The sequence below is a fragment of the Amia ocellicauda genome, chromosome 5, assembly GCF_036373705.1.
Source record: "Amia ocellicauda isolate fAmiCal2 chromosome 5, fAmiCal2.hap1, whole genome shotgun sequence".
NCBI classification, from domain to species: Eukaryota; Metazoa; Chordata; class Actinopteri; order Amiiformes; family Amiidae; genus Amia; species Amia ocellicauda.
Window position 1 is genome coordinate 20,049,232 of NC_089854.1, and position 19,952 is coordinate 20,069,183.

Sequence of the window (19,952 nt, forward strand, 5' to 3'; positions counted from 1 at the left end):
GGAGTCTGTGTTTAATGAAGGCAACTGTGGATACAACTGGTTACAGCTATATTGGAGCACTGGCCTGTATTGAGTGGACTGGGAGCAGGGATTGTATTGATATTTTAATGGTATGGCAAGCAGGGTGGCAGACTATTAAAAACAAACCCACTTTTCCCCATTTCTGTTCTGATCCGCTTATGGTAAAGTTTAGTGGGGTGGACCATGGTAATATGTGGTCTGTGGTGTAAATGGTAAACATCCCTAAGCTAATTATGGTCTTGGCGATGTGCTGTCCGGGTGTCTACACGGGGCGACCGGCTCACATGGGAAACACCAAAACTAAATATAGACCGGCCCTCCGGTCAGTACCGGGATTGCGCGCTGGCCAGTCCGCCTGCCCCCTGGTGACTGACAGCTGATGCGGTGTTTTGCAGCGCAGTTACTCCAGTCTGCCACACTGCAGCTGCGCAGTAGCAGCGCGCCCGCCCCCTCTCTGCGCAGAGCTGTCAGGCTGACTGCCCTGTGGACACGCAGTCCTGTCCCGTCTGCCCGCGGACACGCACCCACGTCGGGCTCTCTACGGGGAGGTCTCGTACGCACATCCGTAGGTACCTGGAAAGACAAGTCCTCCGTGAAAACAGCTTCCCTGTGCGACTGGCTGTGGCAGTAAGTAGCAGAAGTTTGTATTCGCAGTTTCAGCGGCTGACGTGTTCATCTGGGTTAGTTTAGGTGCTAAGATCGCATGTCGCTGATGCATTGTGACTGATCTGTAGCAACGTTTTAAAACCGTATCCACGCGAAAACTGATACAATGGAAACTGATCAGCTCTACCGACCGGCGCTTTAAACCCTGTTTTCGACACCAGCTGCCAGCGGCCGGGGCATCCGGGCAGGAACGAGTTAACGCTGCACGGAGATAGACGCCTTTTCCACCCATATATCCTCCTACGTGTTCCGGATTATCTTGTTTATTCTCTCTAACGCCACGCCCTTACAGCCGCCTCTCCTCCCCCTGAGTGTTAGATAAGTTTCGGTTTCGTTTCTCTTAGGTTTCCTGGTGCCTACTATCGGTTAGTATCCCTCCTGTGAGCAACATGGCGGAGCAACCGTCGTCGCTGCTGGGCCTGGAGGAAGAGCTGACATGCAGCATCTGCCTGGGGCTGTTCGACAGCCCGGTGACCACCCCCTGCGGCCACAACTTCTGCACCAACTGCCTGGAGATGACCTGGCAGGAGTACCAGGAGGTGGCGCTGGGCTTCAACTGCCCTCAGTGCCGCACGCACTTCTACACCAAACCCATGCTGCAGAAGAACACGGTGCTCAGCACGGTGGTGAAGACCTTCCTTGCATCCCAGAAGAACAGCACCTCGGCGCCAGTATCAGAGTGCATCCTGCCGAAGGAGGTCGAACCGGCGGAGGAGCCCTCAGTGGAGGAGTCCATCCTGTGTGACACCTGCATGGTGAGCCAGGCCTCCAAGACCTGCCTGACCTGCATGGCGTCCTACTGTGAGACGCACGTCCGGCCGCACGTGGAGAACCCTGTGTTCACAGCGCACCAGCTGAGCGAGCCACTGTCGGACCTGCAGGAGCGCATCTGCCCCGAGCACCACAAGCTCATGGAGTTCTACTGCCAGCAGCACGGGCGCTGCATCTGCAGCATGTGCCTCCAGCAGACCCACAAGCCGTGCCGCTTCTCCACGCCGCAGGAGGTGCGCACCGAGCAGGAGGTGGGTTTCACGTTGTACCGTTTATTGGCCCGTAGATTGTTCATTCTGTCTTAGTGGGGGAGACAAAGAGCCCCCCCCACCTCTTGACGCCCCTCTTGTTTTGCAGTCGAAACTGAAGAAGAACGTGGTGCTGCTGGACGAGAAGATCGAGCTCACACGCAGCGTCATCTCGCAGGTGAAGGCGCAGCAGGACGCAGTGAAAGTGAGTCTGCCGGGGCTGTGGCAGTCAGAATTTGGCTGTACTCTGAGCAGTTGGCAGTCCACCCCGCTGTTCTGGGAAGTGTTTACTGACCGAGGTGGATCTGAGCTCCTGACGGGAAAGAAACGTCCCGAAGCCAGCAGCCTCCCCGAGACCAAGAAGTCAAATATTAGTTCTGAGCTCTAAATTACTAGGACTGTGAATATCAGACACATAAATTAACCCTTCAGCCTCAGGTTAGATTGTGGTGTTGATTGGCTCCAGCTGCATGGCAGGATGGGCCGCCGCAGGGTGGTCCAGGAGTCCCAGCCCCTCAGTAAGCTCACACGCAAGGAACACAAGCTCACAGTCAAGTCTCGGCTCGCAGGACGTGGTCGGTGGAGAGACCAGCATTCACCGCTGTCTCTGTCTGTCTGCGGGGCTTGTCTTTGTCAGGAGTTGGCAGCCAGCAGGAAGCGGGCCATGCAGGAGAAGTACCGACTGGCGAGGGAGCTGCTGGCCCAGGACGAGCAGGATGCGCTGAAGGTGGTGGACCTGGAGCAGGAGAGCGCCCAGACCCGCGTCAAGACCCTGCTGCTGCGGCTGGGCCGGAACCTGGAGGAGATGAGCAGCGCCCGGCAGCGCATCGACAGCCTGCTGGCCCACAGCCACAGCGTCAGCTTCCTGCAGGTGAGCCAGGCTTGAGGCCCCCCATAGCAGCGGCGGGTCAAGGCCCCCAGAGGCAGTGGAGGGTGGACTTGGTTTTTAAATGGTTTTCCATGCTCTGTTATCTCAGGCCCCCACAGAACTGCCTGAAGTGGTGAAGTTTGCCCCCTACGTTCCCCGCACCAACATCAACTCCAAGCAGGTGATCTCTGTTGATGCGGCGGCCACGGCGCTCAGCGGCTTCCTGGGGAACCTGTTCAGGCAGCCGGTGGATAAGAGGGTCGTTCTCCTGCAGCCAGGTGTGTGTCGCACGCAGCCGCTGTGCCTGAATACGGGCAACTGCGTTTGGTTCGGTTCGCTCTCCCGTGGCTTGCCTCGTGCAGGGGGCCTCTCCCGCGATTCACACTGCGTTTGTATTTAATCAGCAGGTCCACCGCCACCATCGCAGCCACATCCGCCTTCGCATCTGCATCCTGAGCCAGGTGAGGGTTCGAGAAGTGCTGTCAGATTTGGGTCCTGGCATCCAGAGACCTGGGTCGGTCCGGTCTGTCTCGCGCTCGTGCTGCCGGGCGTCTCCGATTGCGCTGCTGCTGAGCACGTTGTGGACAACCTGCAGGACAATATTCTGTTGCTGAATCGGCTCTCGTTTCTCCTTTCTTTAATTGACCTGTTTTTTTGTTTTTGTTTTATTGGCTACGTTCCCTTAGTCCCCGCTGCCATCCTAAACCCTGGAAAGATACCAGGGAAGAAGAAGAACCCTGGATACAGTAAGTTACTTCCCAATCCAGTCGGTGTCTAGTTAGTGTCTTCTGACTCATCACTGTCACCACAGTTTCAATTTGTTTGCCCCACTCTCACCCCACTGTCTCTCTCTTTTACATATAAAGGTCCAAACTCCACCAAGACCCCACCAAAGAGTGACAGTAAGTCCAATGATTAGCCCTAATTCCCAGTTTCTTGGTTCTTGGTTTCTGTTTTATACTGTATATATACACACACAGACACACACACACACAGACACAGACTTATACAGCCCTTCTTTTTTTCTATTGTGTTTGGTCATAAAGTCCCCTTCACACCCAGCCCAGACCTCATCCAGCAGCGGCCCACAGTGGCCGGAGCCCCAGGGTTTTACCCTTTCCTCATGTTTCTTCTCTCCAGAAACTCCCAAAGCCTCAAGGCTAGGTTCAGCGGTCAACCCAGTGCAACCCACTGATAATGCCCTGAAGGACCCCCCGCCCGGTGAGCACGGTGCTCTCTGTACTAACCCTTTGCTCTCAGCCCCATTTTTGTTTGGTTATGAGCTTCTTAGATACGAAAGTGTCTAATATGGACATAAGGAGTACAGGTTTGTGACACCTATCAAATTAAACTAGACAACCTGTACTATAATATTCTGCCTAGTTGATCACGATTAGACAAACTATATTACAGTACTACCAGTTGTTTTTTTTTGCCCAAAAAACAAAATGTGTTTTTAGAAATTTAACTTTTTGACCTTTTTCCTCCATTAAAGTCTATGGGATTTTTTTTTTGAAAACTTTATGTTGAAATACCACTCAAATTGAAATTTGTAGAAGTTGTTTGGTGAAAATAGCATAAGAAATGAACGAATAATGTGCATTTGATAAAAACTAGCCTATGTGGAAACGTTTGGAGAATTTGTACCACAAAATATGCGCAAAATAGCCATTTCTCCATAATAAGGGCCACAAGCATGTGGGACCACTCAAATGAAAGCATACAAACTACAGAATCAGTTTCTGCGTTGTTGATCATGATTAGACACACTATACTACAACACTAAACCCTTTTCCCAGAAAGGAAGTCTCCGATGGAAATTATGATTGTAAAGGAGAAAGATGACAGTATTAACTGTAATGCACCTCTCTCTCTGTACAGTCTGTGGCTCTCCAAACCCGGTGGCCAAGAGAAGTGACCTCCTGCAATGTGAGTTGAGACGGGATTGGGACTGGCCCCTGTTCCTACTGGCCCCTGTTCCTACTGGCCTTCTTTGCCCTCTTTTGCGAGATTCGGTTGTATGAGTGACGATGTTGACTTCAGTGTTTCCTGTAGGCTTTACACGGGCGCAGCACAGAGACGAAGGTTATCTTATTGATTTATGCCATTAGTCAGTTGTTTGAGTTTAAAGGGCAAAATCAGTACAGATTAAATTCACAGGCAGGCGCAATAAAGAGTCAACGTCATGTTGCAGCTCTACAACATCTACAGTCCAGGATCGATGTGCTGTATTTCGTATCTTCGTGCAACTGCATCAGTTGAGTCACGTATAGTGTTTTTTTTTATTTGCCCCTCTGTGGCATGGTCATAGAATGCATTGCTTTGTCGGATTCAATTTGACGCAGCCTTGGCTTCATTGAGAGCATCAGAGAGCTGGTAGGGGAGAGAAGGCCGAGTGACCCTCATGCTTGTTTGGTCGCTGCAGTAACCTGGCGATCTGATAGTCTCCACTGCTCTGCTTGTGAACGACCCTGCAGACTGTGTGTGTGTGTGTGTGTGTGTGTATGTCCTGCTCGGCTCGGTGTCCATTGGTAACCCCCTTGACCCCGCTGCTGTCGTTCCAGGCGCCACGGTTCTGACCCTGGACCCCAAGACTGCCCACAAGCGCATCTTGCTCTCGGAAGACTTGACCAAGGCCTCTGTGTCGGAGGAGCAGACCTCTTACCCGGAGAACCCAGCCCGGTTCTCGGTGTGCTCCCAGGTCCTGTGCGGCAAGGGCTTCTCCCGTGGGCGGCACTACTGGGAGGTCAAGATGAGCAGCAACAACTTCTGTGCGGTGGGCCTGGCCTACAACAGCATCGAGCGCAAGGGCCCGACCAGCAAGCTGGGCCGCAACAAGCAGTCATGGTGCGTGGAGTGGTTCAACGTCAAGCTGTCTGCCTGGCATGACAACCAGGAGACGGTGCTGTTCAACCCCAGCCCCAGCCGCGTGGGCATCCTGCTGGATTGCGACGGCGGCTCTGTCACCTTCTACAACGTGAAAGACCGGGCCATCCCCTTCCACTCTTTCAGCGGCCCCTTCCTTGAGGCAATCTACCCCGCCTTCTGGATCTTCTCCAGTGGCACCACAGTCACCCTGTGTAAGCTGTCCAACTGAGCAGCATGCACCTCACACACATGCATGCACACCCACACGCACACTGACACACACACACACGCATGCATACACATACACACTGACACACACGCACACTGACACACGCATGCACACACACGCACACTGACACACGCTTTACCGTTGCTGAATGTTTTACATATATATTCTCGTCCATATTATTATTATTATTATTATTATTATTATTATTATTATCATTATCATGACCATCATGGCTACTCTTTGTGATTGGCCCGGGTGAGAGCGGTTCTCCAGTCTTTGGGCGCTGCAGGGGTTCAGTTAATTGGCCTCTGATTCATTCAGATGAGATTATTAAATCACTGGTGATGAAAATGCTTCCCCTCCCCAGCCCGGTGAATCCCCGAGACCTGTTCTGGTGAGGCAAAGCAACCGCTGTACAGCCGAGGCATGAACAGAGCAATGAAATCCTGCATTGTTCTGTATCCAGCTGTATTATTGTATCTTCCCTTGTCTTATCATTGGAGAGAGAAGCGTCCGTGGACAGTACTGGAGTGGAAACACTGATCGAGGTGGCATTTGTGTAATGGAATAACTAGCGATTGTGGGGAAAAAAATAATTAATTATCTAATTGAGCACATCATTGAATTACAGTATTTCTATGAATGCTGTATTAATTTACAGATTGAAAATGTGATTTGACTCTTGTAATAAGTTACTTCACGCACTCACACACAGACACGCATACACAGATGCATGCATGTACACACACACTCACTATCAGGTTGACAGGCATTCACAGAGCTGATTGCCGTCTGATGCACAAGTTGCTTTGTCTTAATTTAAAATCAAGACTTTTGATTTATTTGATTCGCTGCCAAAAGGGATTTACAATCTTTTGGCAGTCAGGTCAACTTGGGCAGATGCAGTTTTACAGAACCGAAACGCACCGGTCCAGAGGCCGCACTGGCCATGAACACAAGATGACGGCACGACCCCCAGCCCCACACAGTGATCAGTGTAGTCCCTGCACTGGGCCACAGAGCTCTTGAAACATGTTTCAAAACAGCTCCCGCTGTCTGGGTCGCAGCTGTGGGTCCCTGTGCGTGCCTGGTGGGGGTCTGGGGGTCATGGTGTCATGGGGCAGTTCCGTGCAGATTGACACGGCTCTACAGCAGGGTGGTGGTCCTGTCTGTGTGTTGGCCGTATCGCAGGGACCAGAGGCTTGAACTGTGAAGGGCCGTTGCCACTGCACAAGTGCTCAACACTGCCTGTAAATGCACAGGCACTCCTCCTTCTCCTACTAGTACACAGGGTGCAGTAACTAAACTGTGCAGTACAGTTGTTCTGTAACGCAGACGGTGCCGTTGTGGTGCTGGGGTGCGGTGGGCTCCAGTGTGTTGGAGACCCCCGCGGTGCCAGGTGTGCCGTTAAGGCCATGATACACTATGAAATTTCCATGAAATCCGAACGTGTTCGATTTCGTTGGATTTCATGAAATCCGAATCAGTGAAATCACACAATTTCATGGGGTGAATTCAGATGAAATCTGATGAAATCGTGACTCAATCACACGCTCTATAAAGGGCATTTGGGAGCGAGACCACGTGGGGAAGTTAGGAGTTTTGAAAGAAAAAAGCAAGAAAGAAGATTGAGAGTGTAAATACTATCTGTATATTTAGTTATGGCAGCTCCAGCCATGCTGTACATTGGGGCAAAAAGAAGACAGCTTCACTGAAGACGTCTATGCAAGTGTACACTCAGTATTTGTTGCTGAAATTAATGAACGCAATACTAGTTTCAGTATTGTACTTTGCAAAAATATATTTGTCCAACATATTTGCATATTTCTTCAAAACTTGTACTGATAGTCTTACATTGTTTCATGTGTGCATGTATTTATACAAAACTAAAACAAACAAAAAACAACATTGTACACTTTGCTAAAACTATTTTTGTTATATTGAATCAGGGGTATGCATAAATGTGGAAGTCGTCACAGTATATTTCTTAAAAGATCATTAATCCAGCAGATTTAAACAAATAAAATTGTCCATTGGCGATTATACGGTTAAAACTAGAAGCGCCGACATTTCAAACTACTTGCAAGAGCCAAACTATAGTATAATAATGATAGGCAAGCGATAGAATAAAACTAGCACAGATTGAATCATGTATTTAAATGGAAATAGGAACAGAAAACTAAAATGATTGTTATAAACACTGTGTCAAAACACAGACGAAACCAGTGTTTATTTGCGGGGCAATCGCTGTGTCCCTCTATGTGACTGCAGTTGTAAGAAGACACTCAATGCTACACAATGTGTGTGTTTTTCAAGCACAGACTGCAGACTGTAGGTGAGGTAGAGACGGCGACTTGAACGTGATTTGCGTTTATGCAGATAAAACACCGGAGGCACATTTTATACATATATTTAGGAAAAGTCACGAACGAGTATCCGCAGTGCATTCAGGGACGCAGAGTAATTCAAATGAAATCGTTCAAACTGAGCAGCCTGCGCTTCTAGTGTTCAATTATCCAGGGAATCACATAAGAGATCACATCACGAGTAGTGCAGTATCTGCGCACAGCCGCTAATGGGAACTAAACTCTGGATTCAAACTGGATTCGTAAAGAAATATTGAAGACAAGGAAAGGATTTCTGTTTCATTTGCATGCAATGCTTTTCTTACAAGGGCAGTGTGGGTAGTTTACGATATCATTTGTGAGCAAAACGTTTGCTGTAGTGATTATAATTTAGTTTGCTGATTTAGAATAATTTGGTGTTTTTTTTAAATATACATTCCTATTTTATTTTTATTTTTTACCATTAACGTTACAGCGTTGTTATACTGTAATATGAATGCCTAGTTTAAATTGTGCCACCACTTATTTTAATAAGTGCCCATTAATCAACCAATGCCCATTGATTAACTGATCAAATATTTAATCGAATGACAGCCCTAATTATATATGTGTGTGTGTGTGTGTGTGTGTGTGATATTGTAATGAAATGTATGGTTTGTATTATTATTATTAGCAACAGTACACCATCAGACATGGAATATTTTGCTTTTGACAACTTAAAAATAAAAGACGTAAACAAAGACTAATCAAGGCTAACTTAAAAGTATACAAAATAATATTTATAAATATAAATGTATAACTTTTCATGTAATTACTGGGCAAATATTTAACACAGTAACATCAAAACACTAGAAGATCTGTGAAAGAGAGCAACTCCATGTATAACACGATTATGATTTGAGGAAAACTAAATGGAAGGTAAGAAATACGAGACTGAAAGGAAAATATGTATTTAATGTTTATTTAATATTTAATGAATGGCTTTTGCCAATTTACCACAGTTTTATGTGTTCGAGACAGTAGCAGTAAACAGTGTGTAAACTGGCACTTCCCTGGCTCTCCTGTTCAACTTCCTATCTGCTGTTCAAGGTTCCCAGTGTGTCGTAGATGTTATAATGTGATCCTTCTTGCTCTCTGATTGGATACTTGTCCAGGGCGAATTCATGCGATTTCAAGAAAATAGGACTCTGCTCTATTGCTTGAAATCAGATGAAATCAGATTTCTTGCGATTTCACTGTGAAATATCGATGAAATTTTGAGGATATCCTGGGCTGCATTCGGATTTCAAGAAATCAGATTAGTGTATCGTGGCCTTTAGTTCTCTCCACTGTGGACAGCTGGCTGCAGTAGTTCTGCGTTGCATCAATGCTCAGTGCTGATGCAGCAGAGCCTTCCTGACACAGCATGACACTAAAATCAATCGAACAATCAAAACCAAAAAACAGCCTCTGTAAAAGAGGGTTGTTCCAGCAGGTTTCCCTCTGAGGCCTGAGGCTCTGGGACATCCGTCTTGACATCCACCCACGTCCATGCTTTGGGGTGAAATCATAAACCGCACAGAATTGCCCTCAGCCAGGCCAGTGTGTGGGGGGTTTATCCTGGTGTGGAGTGTCTGTTTTACAGCTCTCCCGTGAACCTGCGGGCCACCACAGACACCCAGTGGACATGGCTGACTGGGACAGACACGCCCTCACACACCAGAGAGACTGGGGCATTAAAGTGAAAAGGCAGGGAGACGGGAACGAGGTCCACCGAAGTGGGAATTCTGCGTATTTATTTTAATGGCTAAGTTTGTTCTTCTTTTAGTGAAATTTAACACTTCCCAGTGTGGAGACAGGCCGGTGCCGAGGGTTTTGTGTTCTGATCTACAGCTGTTGGCCTCCAGGGACACTGAGCACAGTGTTCTGAGCATTTTAATTGTGTTTCTGTGAAAATGTGCATCTCGCTTACTTCTGCAGAGGTTTGACAGATGACACTGGCCTTCAGTGTGTACGCTGTGAGCAGCCAGACACTATTTCCTGATGCGTTTTGTTCAAGAGAGTCAGTTTGGAGAGCGAGACTTAACTGAGCGACTCCACCACAGAACAGCGCCTCGTGTCTGGGCCGCTTGCAGGTGGCATCGGGACTGGCTTGGCTTGAGACTTGTTGTCCAGGTGGCAGCTGAGCTTCCTTTTGCAGCGATGGGGGGGACAGGGGAAAGCAGGGGAGACCCGGGCAGGCGGCGCTCAGCCAGTGGATTGTTGGTGCTGCGTTGATGTCCCGGCTCATTACCTTATGAATCGGCAGTGGGAACAATCCTCTTTCCACCCAAAACTCAATTACACATCGCGAAGCAGCAGCCCAAGGCCTCAGTGCATCAGGCTGGATGGCGTTTTGGCCTAGGCTCTGTGTCCTGCCGGCCGCGGCGCTCTGTGCTGAAAGGGGAGCTGTGCTGAGGGGTCCTGCTGTTTGGCATTGTGAGGTGGCACAGCAGTCGCCCGCCTGGGAATCGGCACTGGCCTCGGCCGAAACTCAATTAGGCCCCCGACTCTGGGCTCCCAGCGCCTCGACGTGAACTCCCCGGAGGCACGGGGGGGGGGGCGGGAGACATTGAGTGAGAATGGGGAAAGAAAAGACAAAATTAACTGTTATTTGTATTCCCCAGCCACTCGTCATAGCAGGGATCTGCAGGTCCTGGGTAGAGAAGGAAAGAGGCCATTGAATGAGAAATTACACAATTCAAAGGCCCTCTTCGCAGCTGGAGTCTGGAGAGATATTACGTTACTCCTGGCACTCCGGCTGCCTGGCCATCCTGTGTGCCGCTCCTGGCCTCGCTGCCGAATGGAGGGCTGTCACAGCAGAGCGGCTCCACGGGCACGCTGGGCCTCCGCACTTAATTGTGTGACCTGGATGAATCTCCTGCCCCCATTAGAGACCGTGTGAGCACTGTGGGACAGAAGCCCGTTGTTGTATTACTCTGGTTTATCTCTTTACGTGGTTTGATTCGAACTCAGTGAGCGGGTTTGTGGGAATGAACAGACTTGAGCTCCTGTGACTCTGTGAACGGACTCTTAACGAAGACTGGATTCACACTACTTTGTCAGTTATAGATACCTTTGCATCTTGGGTAAGGGGCAAAAACATGACATTGTTATATTATATACGACACGTTCATTCCTAAATACATCAGATTCAGGGATCAGAGGCCCCGCGGCCCGTGCCCAGCTGTGAATGACTGGTGCTGCTCAGGTGACCTTGGTGGAAGGTGTTCTGTGAGACAGGCTCCCCCAGAATCCTTCTGTTCCTTAGTAGATTCTACACACACACACACACACACACACAGAGATACACACAGATACACACACACACACACACACACACAGATACATGCAGACAAGCAGACAGAACCAGGAACCACCCACAGACAAATAGACACACATTATCGCATAACGACACACGAAAGCCACATACACAAACACACAAACATATACAGACACACACAGACTATGACTAAACCGTGCTTTGTTCCAAGCTAAAATATGTTTGTGCTTCAAGAGAAATGTATGCAAGTGTTATTGTAAAATATTGTGAAATTTCAATGGGAATTGATTGTGGTAAGATGATGAGGCAGTAAAAGCAAACTATTTCCTGGCATTATGGCCTGGTGTGTGTGTTTGTGTAACAGTCTGTGAGGCGATGGCATGCAGTACTGCAGGAGATAATTGGGAGACTGGGACTGAGATTAACAACAAACTCTAAAAGTGTGGGGAGAAGAAAAAGTGTACAAAGTTGTGGCTGGATAGTGTGCAGAACAATATTCATTAGTCTCTGCATGGTTCCCAAATGAGCCGTTCCTAGTCTGGGTTTGTGAGACTTACATCAGCGAATGTAAACTCTTCTGGAGGCCGAACCTCAGCTGTGCTTCAGTGCAAGCGTCGGCACACAACGCCAAAACCCCCAAGCACCGAAATACCAAATCCATCTTACAAGGCTGCTGCTGCCGGAGCAGATTTCGTTTTCTACAATGCAGGCCTGAACAAAAACCACAGGAGACCCTACAGGAAGCAGGTCTGCATTTACTCGGCAGCCAGTGAACTAAATCACACAATCGCAGCCACTTCTTCTCCACTAAAGCAGAAGAGAAAGCAGACAATGGCTCCCCGGCAGCGCTGACGTCCGCGGCCAAGGCGTCTTTAAAGATTCATGAGCTCTCTGCTCCGGCGGTGACAGCGCCCGTGACAATGGTCATTATGTCGGCTGGGGAGTTGTCACGGTCCCCCCATTGTGCGGAGGCTATTCAAAACAAAGTCATTTACACTTTCATTGGCAGCTATTTAGTCCCAATAAAAAGTTGAAGACAGCAATTTGTGAATCCTGCTCAGCCGAGTAGAAGCCTGAAAAAAGGAGTTATTCTAAAAGTCAATTAATTGTGCTCTATTGGAGGGCCGTCCATTGAGCCAGGCCCCCTGACACCACATCTGCTTTCTCTGCGTTTCCCAGGCCGTGGCAAGATGCTGTAACCTCCCCCATAAAGGAGCCCCTTCACTCACTTTATTGCCCTTTTTATCAGGAACACATTTGTATATCATTTTACGGTACAGCAATCCCATTAGCATGAGGCGCGGGCCCTTGTGTCGGGCGGCCGGGAACGACAGGCTTACACCAGTGCTGCCTCCCCTGACCGCCGCTGTGTGGGTTCATATCCATACTAAACTAAGTTCAAAATCATTTTTTATCTTTTTAAAAGCTATTTAAGTAATAGAATTTCCTCTGCTCATTTTATGGGGAGCTGCATCCCTTATTCTCAGGACTTTTAACACAACTTTAAACTCACTGCTCGTCCCAGCGTGGAGCTGGTGGCCAGCCAGACACAGTGGGATCTGTCATGTCAGTTTAGTTGGAGAGATAAGCTAAGTTTATCCACCGAAGGTAACACTACAGCGCACTCATGTTGGGCACGGAGCACCACGGTTCACGGAGATCACCTCTGCTTCTCTCAGGGCTCATCAGACACTAAGCCCCGGCCTCCTGCTCTGGCAGACATCCCAGCACCACGGTTAATGGAAAGTTCTCTTTTGTGTCCCAAAGGATATTCTAAACTGTGTAGAGACCGCTGGCGTGGGTGTCACTATGCCTGCCTTCCTCTGCAAGTGAACCCAGAGATACAGCACACATTAGCATCTTGCTCACTCTGTGCTTTTGAAGAACAGCCAGTGTCTGTGCTGCAACTCTCATTGGGATGGCGGGGGTGCAGTTGGACAGACTCCAGATTTGAAACCACCCTGTTTCATCCACTCAGCCCTCAAGAGATGACCAAGCCAGTACCAGCGTCAGAAGTGCCAGAGAGTGATGTCCCAGGATCATGTCTGGAATGGGCCTGGTTTCATTGGGACACTGTCAGCATCAACCCTATGGAGATAATCCTCACACTGCATATATACAATGTCTCTCAAAAGTATTCACCCCCTTGGACTTTCACACATGTCATTGTGTTACAACATGAAATCAGAATGGATCTTTTTGGCCTCAACGCTAAGCGCTACGTTTGGTGCAAGCCATCATCCAGAGAACACCATCTCTATTGTGAAGCATGGTGGTGTCAGCATCATGCTATGGGGATGCTTCTCTGCATCAGGGCCTGGAAACCTTGTAAAGATAGAGGGTAAAATGGATGCAGCAAAGTACAGAGAAATCCTGGAAGAAAACCTGCTGAGGTCTGCAAGAGACCTGGGATTTGAGTGAAGATTCATCTCACAGCAGGACAATGACCCCAAATATACAGCCAAAGCCACACTGGAGTGGTTTAAAAATAAAAAGGTCAATGTCCTGAAGTGGCCCAGTCAAAGCTCAGACCTCAATCCCATTGAGAATATGTGGAAGAGTTGAAAATTGCTGTTCACCAAAGGTCCCCATTCAACTTGATGGAGCTTGAGCAATTTAGAATGGGCAAAAATCCACATAAACTCATGGCTGTAATTGCTGCCAAAGGTGCCTCTACAAAATATTGACTGAAGGGGGTGATTGCTTATGCATTCAAGTATTTTCTGTTTTGTATTTGTAATTAATTTAGAACAATTTGCAGATTATATTTTTCACTTTGACATCATGGACATTTTCTGTGTTGATGAGTGGCAAAAACTCCTGATTAAATCCATTCTGATTTCATGTTGTAACACAATGAAATGTGCAGAAGTCCAAGGGGGGTGAATACTTTTGAGAGCCACTGTAACTGCAAGAAACTTGCATTCACCACTCCGGGTGTGCCTGCAAATCCTCACAGACCCAGTTCCTAAGAGAAGTAGATGCCCTGCACCACAGCACGCTCAGGGACCACAGAACCAACTAGGACAGCTGTGTTGTCAATATAGACATCAGCACAATCACAACCACACACAGGTGTTTTCAACAGACGTTTTTCAAATATTTATTTATTTCTCATGAAGACTTTGTTTCCTAGTGCGATGCTGTGTGATATACATAACCTTGTAAGTTACATGTGTGAAAAAACAAACATAAAAATAGTATCAGCTACGGTATGAAATGTGAACCCGAACTGTCAAAACCCAGCACAACAACAGAGCAGAGGACAGAGTGGAAATAAAATCATAAAATACAATAAAATAAAATAAAAATCAAGAATAGTTAATTCATCCTGTCTGTTTATCTCCAGCAGGCTCTATGACAACAATCAGAATTCCAACGCAAACATTGCACCCTCAACACTAAACTAAACACCCTCATCTCACTACAGTCCGGTAAAACAGCATTTGTAATGTGTCCCTTATAATGCCCATGCATTGTCTTAAACTAACTTTCCTTTACATATTACTGATATTTTTTCTTCCTAACTGTGTGTTAGTTAGCTACCAATGTTCTTCTGGTTAACAGACACACACATGAAACACATCGGCCACACAACGTCTCAGTTCTGCAATCTCTACAGGCGTTTTATCTCTCCCTTCCTTCCTTCCTTCCTTCCTTCCTTCCTTTCTCTCGCCCTATCAGTGGATCATCAGCGCTGCCCTGAAATGAGTCCGGCCACAAGCCTACTGGCCGTAAAACACAGCTCAGCCCCCGTCACCAGACACGGGACAGGACAGCGGAAACCCTGGAGACCCCAAGCAGCTTCCTTGTCACCCTAAGGTGGAGCTGCTTTCGTGTGGATTCATGTGGAAGACCCTGAGAGGAGAGACCCCCACTTGACTGACATGGAGTGTGTGTGTGTGTATGTGGAGGGGGAGGGAGTTGTTGAGGGTACAGAGACAGGTGGAGGTGTGCTTTGGGTCTGTCTCATCTTTTTTTGACTCCATCACAGCTGTCACTTCCTGCTGCTCAGCTTGTATTGTGCAAATTGTCCAATATCCCACTTGAAACACCAATGAACATTTCTAGCATGCTATCTATCACAGTTTCTCAGTATGAAATCTCCATGCGCTGCTGGGTGATGAAAGTGCAAGTGAATTGGATCACACACACACACACACTAACAACGCCAACAATCCTGCCCCCCTATGTGTCCACTTTAACGTCTCCACCAGCCAGTGCAGTCCCAGAGTGGTCAGGGTGACTCCCTGCGTGTGCGTGTGGAGTGCCCCAGGCTATGGTGCTGTCCTGGGGTCAGGGGTCAGGGGTCAATCTAGAGGGAACTCGCAGGGGTTCTCACGGGCCGCCCGGGCGACACCATACACAGACAGGAAGTCTTTGTACCGTGGCGCACAACCCAGCCACGCCTCCCCGAAGTGCTCCGCCCCCATGAAGAGGAACTCCCCGTCCCCCTGCCTCACGCCGCACTGCAGCAGGGTATGGATGTAACCCTTCCAGGCCCCCCCTGACCCCCCTGCACCATCCCGCTCGAACACACCACTGCGCTGCCGGTACACGTGGCCGGAGCCCACCTCCAGGCGCGATGTCTGCCGCTCCTCGTCATGAGACACCGCCTGGATTGAGCCCCTCACCACTGCGGGGGACAGAGACACAAAGAGACACACAGACACACACAGAGAGACAGAGAGAGACACAAGGCATCAGCAAGGGGAATCCACGCACTGACAGACAAGTACATTCTTATTTGCTGCCCTCTTGCCATTGAACACTTTCATTAGGCAGCGATTTTCTCTCATCAGAGATGGCGATTTGTGAGATCAGGGCAGGGGAGTCGGGCCCTAAATGGAGTCGCTTCAAAGGAGCATTTCTTCTGCTCCATTGGCCTCTTCAGCCCCAACGCGCCCCCATTGTGTAGCCCGGGGGCGGCACATCTGTTAGGCCCTGTCCCGGCTGCAGGGGAGCAGCTGTCTGGTAAAAGAGGGGCTTCGGAGATGATGAACCCTTTCTCTCATGTGTGGCGGCCCTTTCTGGGGGTCAGAGGTCGACATGTCATAAACGTGTTAATATCAATTAATCCTAAATGCCCTGTGCCATCATACAGGGACGGGTATTTTATAGCAGGTCCGTGTTAAACCCAGGGAAAGATCCCCACAGAAACATGTCCCCATGTCCCCGGGTCACCCCTTCCTGAGTGAGACTGTTTTCCTTTCCAGTGGGGACTTTTGCTTTTGGTGTTTATTAAACCGTAATCAAGTATTTTTTATGTTTTATTCTATGATCAGCGCACTTTGCACCAGTAACCCCTCAAAGTCAGGTATTGGAGTGGGAGACACAAACTCGGGGGAGGGAGCGATTTCAGAGACGTACCGAAGTCCGAGCTGCAAACGGCCAGGAGCAGCTCTGTGTCATTGCACGGGCGGCACACGGCTGAGGAGAGAGAGAGGGAGATAGGGAAAGAGAGAAAGAGAGAGAGAGACGTGAGCAGCAGCAGGCACACCAGCACCCTGCCACTGACAGCACACCCTGCTAACGATTCACTGCACCCACTGCACAGTCCGCTCGCACACACACACACACACACACACACACACACACACACACACACACACACACACACACCTCTCTCTCTCACACACACACTGCCAGCCCCTTCCCCAGCCACTCTTCCTCACCCTGCACTACGGTGGCCCGGAGGTCGGGCTGGGCGCCATGGTGGCCCAGCAGCTCGTAGCGGAAGCCCACGGTGCGCCGGCTGATGTCACTGTGGGGACTCGCCTGCAGGAAGACGGCGGCAGGCTGCTGGGGGCTGGCAGTGCGGAAACAGTACACCTGCTCCGGCAGCCCGCCCTCGGCCAGCAGCAGCTCCAGCTCCCCGGCACGCTCGATGAACACACTGGCACCGCGGAAGCTGCGCAGGGGCTTGATGCACACGGTGGCGGGCCGGGCCGACGCCAGGTTGGGCTGCAGCAGCACCCGCAGGGCCTGGCTGGGGTAGAACCACTCCACCTGCCCCTCCGTGCAGCGCAGACGAACCTGCTGCACCGTGCGGGAGTGAGGCTCCCGCGCCAGACCGCTGCGGCAGGACACAGACACGCACACACACACACACACACACACACACACACACACACAGGACACAGACATGCACACACACACACACAGGACACAGACACGCACACATACAGACACATACATACAGACACACACACACACACACACACAGGACAGTCACACATACAGACACACACACACACACACACACACACACACACAGGACACAGACATGCACACACACACACACAGGACACAGACACGCACACATACAGACACATACATACAGACACACACACACACACAGGACAGTCACACATACAGACACACATACACACAGACAGGACAACACGCACACATACAGACAAGACACAGACACGCACACACACACACACACACACACACACACACACAGACAGGACACAGACAGGCACACACACACACACACACACACAGACAGGACACAGACATACACACAGACAGGACACAGACACACACACAGACAGACAGGACACAGACACGCACACACACACACACAGGACACAGACAGTCACACATACAGACACACACACACACACACACACAGGACACAGACACGCACACATACAGACACACATACACACAGACAGGACAACACGCACACATACAGACAAGACACAGACACGCACACACACACACACACACACACAGACAGGACACAGACATACACACAGACAGGACACAGACATACACACAGACAGGACACAGACACACACACAGACAGACAGGACACAGACACGCACACACACACAGACAGGACACAGACAGTCACACATACAGACACACACACAGACAGACAGACAGGACACATTGACACACACACACAGAGACAGGACACAGACACGCACACACACACAGACAGGACACAGACATACACACAGACAGACAGACAGGACACATTGACACACACACACAGAGACAGGACAAATACACAGAAAAACAGAGATACAGACATTTACACACGCACAGTTGATACGCATAGACAGACAGATATTCAAAGAGACACATAGACAGAAATACAAACACACACACACATACAGAGGCAGGAAAGGGGAAAAAGAAAAATAATTAGAAACACAAAACAGTCCCTGGAACTGCAATTAAGCTATTTTACTTCATTAAGAGCTCAATTAAGACATCTAGGGCAAATCTGGAACAAAACCCAGAAGACTGGGTGCCGGCACCATGACTTTGAGAGTCTAAACCGCTTTACATTGCGTGGAAAACCTTCACACATAAAATGGCTTTGGACACAATGGAAACCAGTACGGAGAAAGTGCTGGATCGATTATAATGCCGCTGTTGCTACTGGGTATGACTGTGATCTGGAGCTGGGAGACAGTTAACCAGAAGAAACCCGTCTCTGAGGTTTCATTCCAGCAAAACCATCAGATCCGATTAGCGCTCTAATCCGGCCAGATTAGCAGGGGTTCAAACTCTGATTGCTATTAAACCTGACAGGCGCATCGATACGGATCGATAGCGCGACATCAGGGTCGCTCATGTATGTAAAGCCTATAAAAACAGAAGGTAACAGGAAAGGCTCGTTCGCAGATTATAAACCCAGTTGGGTATTTTTAGTAAAAATTTGGAAAAACAAGAACAAATGATCAAATAAACTGAGAGGTGGAGCGCGGGGGTACAGCACTGCGCATTAAAGCGGGGTCACGATCAAAGCATATTGAGGATCGTTACGGACAATCATCTGGGTTTTATTCAAATAAAGAGGAAGAGCTGATATACATGAAACTCTATATCAGTATAGTTATAGAGCACAGAAGTACGAATACTTCAATGGAAATGTACATGCATTCATTTTCTCTGTACTGATCTGTGGACGGTAGTTTGTTCACTTCTGTCAAGTCCAATTGATTCTAGTCTATAGGCGACAGTGAACGGCCGTGCCTTCGATTCCACTCACCCAATAATATTAATCATCATGATTATAGGATGCATCGTTAGCACATGATTGCTAATTTACATGAAACTGACAACAAACCTGAGATTATTGAGATTAACCTCGTGCCAAAGCAATCACTACATGGACGAATGAATGAATGAATGAATGAATGAATGAATAATAGTCTTTTTGCGCAGGTGCTGCATGGTAAAGCTGCAGCTTGGCGCCAGTCCTACCTGCCTCTCCAGTTGCACAGGTCGGCGGCGCACAGCCCCAGCAGGGGCAGGAGCAGCACAAGCGGGCCGCTCACTCTGAGGTCCATCGGAGACACACCGCACTCCCACAGAACCGCCCGAACCACACGTTGACGGGCTGGCCTCTTTCTGCCAAAGCAACCAACTATAATACCTTTATTATGACGATGAATAGTAATAACTGGTAATGAATTCTCGGTGGTCCTGTTAGCGGGGGCTGCTGTGCTTGTTGTGCTTGTCGTGGCTGCAGTTGCGGCTGAACACGCCGTGGACTATAGAGGCCGAATCCGCGTCCAGCCAATGGCGGCCCTGTTTCTGTGAAGCCCACAGATTACTGATGCTGTCGATAGGAAAGGGGGTGCGATGACTCCCCTTCTGTCTGACTGCA

The 19,952-nt window shown here is 49.1% G+C and overlaps 2 protein-coding genes across 6 annotated transcripts; one reads left to right on the top strand and one right to left on the bottom strand.

The window, feature by feature from the left end:
- The first annotated feature begins 462 nt into the window (after window positions 1-462).
- Window positions 463-15,228, top strand: trim25 (tripartite motif containing 25). Of its 5 annotated transcripts, none has more exons than XM_066704193.1 (12): window positions 463-648; window positions 1,032-1,709; window positions 1,816-1,911; window positions 2,344-2,577; window positions 2,684-2,852; window positions 2,979-3,035; window positions 3,261-3,320; window positions 3,441-3,476; window positions 3,715-3,795; window positions 4,456-4,503; window positions 5,139-5,654; window positions 15,002-15,228. In XM_066704193.1, the coding sequence occupies exons 2-12, from the start codon at window positions 1,077-1,079 to the stop codon at window positions 15,136-15,138; spliced, it is 2,067 nt and encodes a 688-aa protein (XP_066560290.1). In that variant the 5' UTR covers window positions 463-648; window positions 1,032-1,076; the 3' UTR covers window positions 15,139-15,228. The 5 variants fall into 5 exon arrangements, with proteins under 5 accessions (XP_066560290.1, XP_066560286.1, XP_066560289.1 ...); XM_066704189.1 differs by having other exon boundaries at window positions 495-648; window positions 2,982-3,035; XM_066704192.1 differs by lacking the exon at window positions 15,002-15,228 and adding an exon at window positions 6,039-6,345 and having other exon boundaries at window positions 495-648.
- A 315-nt stretch (window positions 15,229-15,543) lies between these two features.
- Window positions 15,544-19,304, bottom strand: LOC136749705 (meteorin-like protein). The gene is made up of 3 exons (XM_066704196.1): window positions 16,993-19,304; window positions 16,688-16,747; window positions 15,544-15,953 (listed from the first exon to the last, which is right to left on the bottom strand). The coding sequence occupies exons 1-3, from the start codon at window positions 17,513-17,515 to the stop codon at window positions 15,628-15,630; spliced, it is 909 nt and encodes a 302-aa protein (XP_066560293.1). The 5' UTR covers window positions 17,516-19,304; the 3' UTR covers window positions 15,544-15,627.
- Between the last annotated feature and the right edge of the window lie 648 nt (window positions 19,305-19,952).